This window comes from Octopus bimaculoides, chromosome 24 (genome assembly GCF_001194135.2).
Source record: "Octopus bimaculoides isolate UCB-OBI-ISO-001 chromosome 24, ASM119413v2, whole genome shotgun sequence".
In the NCBI taxonomy this organism is placed as follows: Eukaryota; Metazoa; Mollusca; class Cephalopoda; order Octopoda; family Octopodidae; genus Octopus; species Octopus bimaculoides.
This window is the reverse complement of record NC_069004.1, coordinates 26,339,455-26,342,071: the sequence shown is the minus strand read 5'-3', so window position 1 is coordinate 26,342,071 and position 2,617 is coordinate 26,339,455. Positions and strand designations below refer to the sequence as shown.

General features: G+C 33.1%; 1 protein-coding gene across 1 annotated transcript in view; it reads left to right on the top strand.

Annotated features, from left to right (window-relative positions):
* LOC106882666 (uncharacterized) overlaps positions 1 to 2,617 on the top strand; it is a 5,864-nt gene that overhangs the window by 437 nt on the left and 2,810 nt on the right. The window contains exons 2-3 of the mRNA XM_014933429.2: positions 790 to 950; positions 1,843 to 2,013. Coding sequence (XP_014788915.1) covers positions 790 to 950; positions 1,843 to 2,013 — 332 coding nt within the window. The remainder of the gene's footprint in view (positions 1 to 789; positions 951 to 1,842; positions 2,014 to 2,617) is intronic.

The following is a 2,617-nucleotide window of genomic DNA, read 5'->3' as shown; positions in this document are numbered from 1 at the left end:
TATATATATATATATATATATATTTATATATACACATATATACGACGGCCTTCTTTTAGTTTCCGTCTACAAATCTACTCACAAGGCTTTGGTCGGCCCGAGGCTATAGTAGAAGACACTTGCCCAAGGTGCCACGCAGTGGGACTGAACCCAGAACCATGTTGTTGGTAAGCAAGCTACATACCACACAGCCACTCATTATTCACTGGTTTCAATCTTTGGATTGCGGCCATGATGGGGCACCACTTTGAAGGAGATAAGCTAACAAACCAACCACAGTACTTGTGGGTCTTTTTTTTCTTAAGTCTAGTACCTACTCTATCGACCTCTTTTACCGAAACTGTAAGTTACGGGGACATGAATAAGCCAACACCGGTTGTCAAGCTGTGAGGGTCGACAAACACAAACATATACACATGTATGTATGTATGTATGTATGTATGTATGTATATATGTATGTATATGTTATATACATAATCTACGTGTTTGCTAAACGAACTTTTTAACCACACAGTTATGTCTATGGCTATCATAATATGGATTAATTATATTTTTTCCTACCATATATTTCGACTTTTCTTTTCTTTTTTTTCCTATTGCAGTTTTACAGAGAGGTATAGATATTGCATATTGGTATGCAATAGATACATATTGCATATGTATATATATATATATATATATATATATATATATATATATATATATATATACATATATACATACATACATACACTTATGCATATATATATATATAGATACATATACATATATAATGTTTCTTTTATCTAGGTTTTGTCTCTGTTGAAACAATTAAACAAAATGCCATCAAAGCTCTGAATGAAGCAATAGGCGGCGTAGATACTGATCAACCAATTTTATTTGCTCAAGAACCTGTTGCTGTCTTAGGCAACATATCAAAGGACATCCTGAAGATGGACTTGGCACCAAAAGTAAGTTAAAGTTATATAACCAATTTTGTGGGTGTCAGAATTAATTTTTGACTCTTATTTTTAGCAATCACTGTTGCTATTTCGCACCCTTTATTTATTAAGTCCATTTTGGCTTTTAGTTACTAGCAAGCCATTTATACTATAATGTGTTTAATATATTTTAATATATTAATATATCATTATAGTATCTTCTTCTTATATATATATATATATATATATATATATATATGTGTGTGTGTGTGTGTGTGTGTGTGTGTGTGTGTGTGTGTGTGTGTGAGTAAAAATAAATACAAAAAAAGGGTTTTGTATGATCGTGTATAGAGGAATATATTATTTTATTTAAAAGAGTTCCAACTCTGTCTGTTTTTTATGTTTTATTTATATTCTTGTAAAATTAATGTGGGATATATAATATGGAATATATAATATATGATATAAAACGGATGGGACAATGAAATGAAGTACTGAATGTCTTATTAAATATATGGAATATGTCTTATTGAATATATGAAATATTGAGTGTTCAATATAAAGGATTAAATATATAAAGGCGAATACGTATTTTCAATACCTTGTGGTATTTCATCATGGCCGGTATCTGACAGATATATATATATATATGTGTGTGTGTGTGTGTCTAGATTTAGGGAGTGGAGCAGGTAAAATCCAGATTACATATGTTTCTTAGCTGAACCTCGGAAGTTACGGTTACTGAACGAGGATTACTTAGTTAAATTAAGGTTAAATTGTCGTCGATAAAGGAAAATTTACAATCTTCTACGCCAAGAAACCACTATTGCTCCTCAAAGTTGTTTTTTATACCTTCTACGGCCTGCTCGAAGCTTACTAACTTCCTACACCTGATCCTTGTTCTACTGTATATTTTTTTAAGATAATGATGTATGAATTTGACAAGAAAACCTATTACACCTACGGAAACATGGTAGAGAGTCTCAGTACAGCATACTTCGCAATTCGTGAGAGCAACCTTGCAGTGAAACGTGGAGATAAATTTATCAAGAAGGTTGATGACTGGGAGTTCTCAACACCTCCTCAAAATCTTGTAAGTTTTCATTTGTTATTTCTTTTTTATATATCCGTTTGGTCATGCTGTGGTCATGGTCAGGCACCGCCGTCAATGGGTTTTCCTCCAGCTAATATTTTTGCTTTGATGCTTAATTTATTGAGCTTTATTTATCAAGTGGCTACATTTTACCATTTCGACATGTCACTCAACACACCAATTTACTTTAAAATAGGCAAATACACGCGAGCACAAGCATGCGTGCGCGCATGCGTGTGTATGTGCGTGTGTGTGTGTGTGTGTGAGAGAGAGAGAGAGAGAGAGAGATGGTTGCAACTCGATTTCTAGCAATGCCATCGCTTCAATGTTCTCTTAAGGCTGCACTACTGTGGAACTTGTCTTGTCTGGGACCGACACTACTCAGCACAGATTTCTAAATTTTCAATATGTTGGTGAAGCAACTTTCGCTGATCCCTATATTATGCTTATAATTATAAATGTTTTACCGATAAAGGATTTTTTGCATACTGAACTACTTGGCAAAATTGTTAATTATTAATTTATTAATTAATTGACAATTCCCTGCCCTATATCTATCTATCTATCTATCTATCTATCTATCTATCTATCTATCTATCTATCT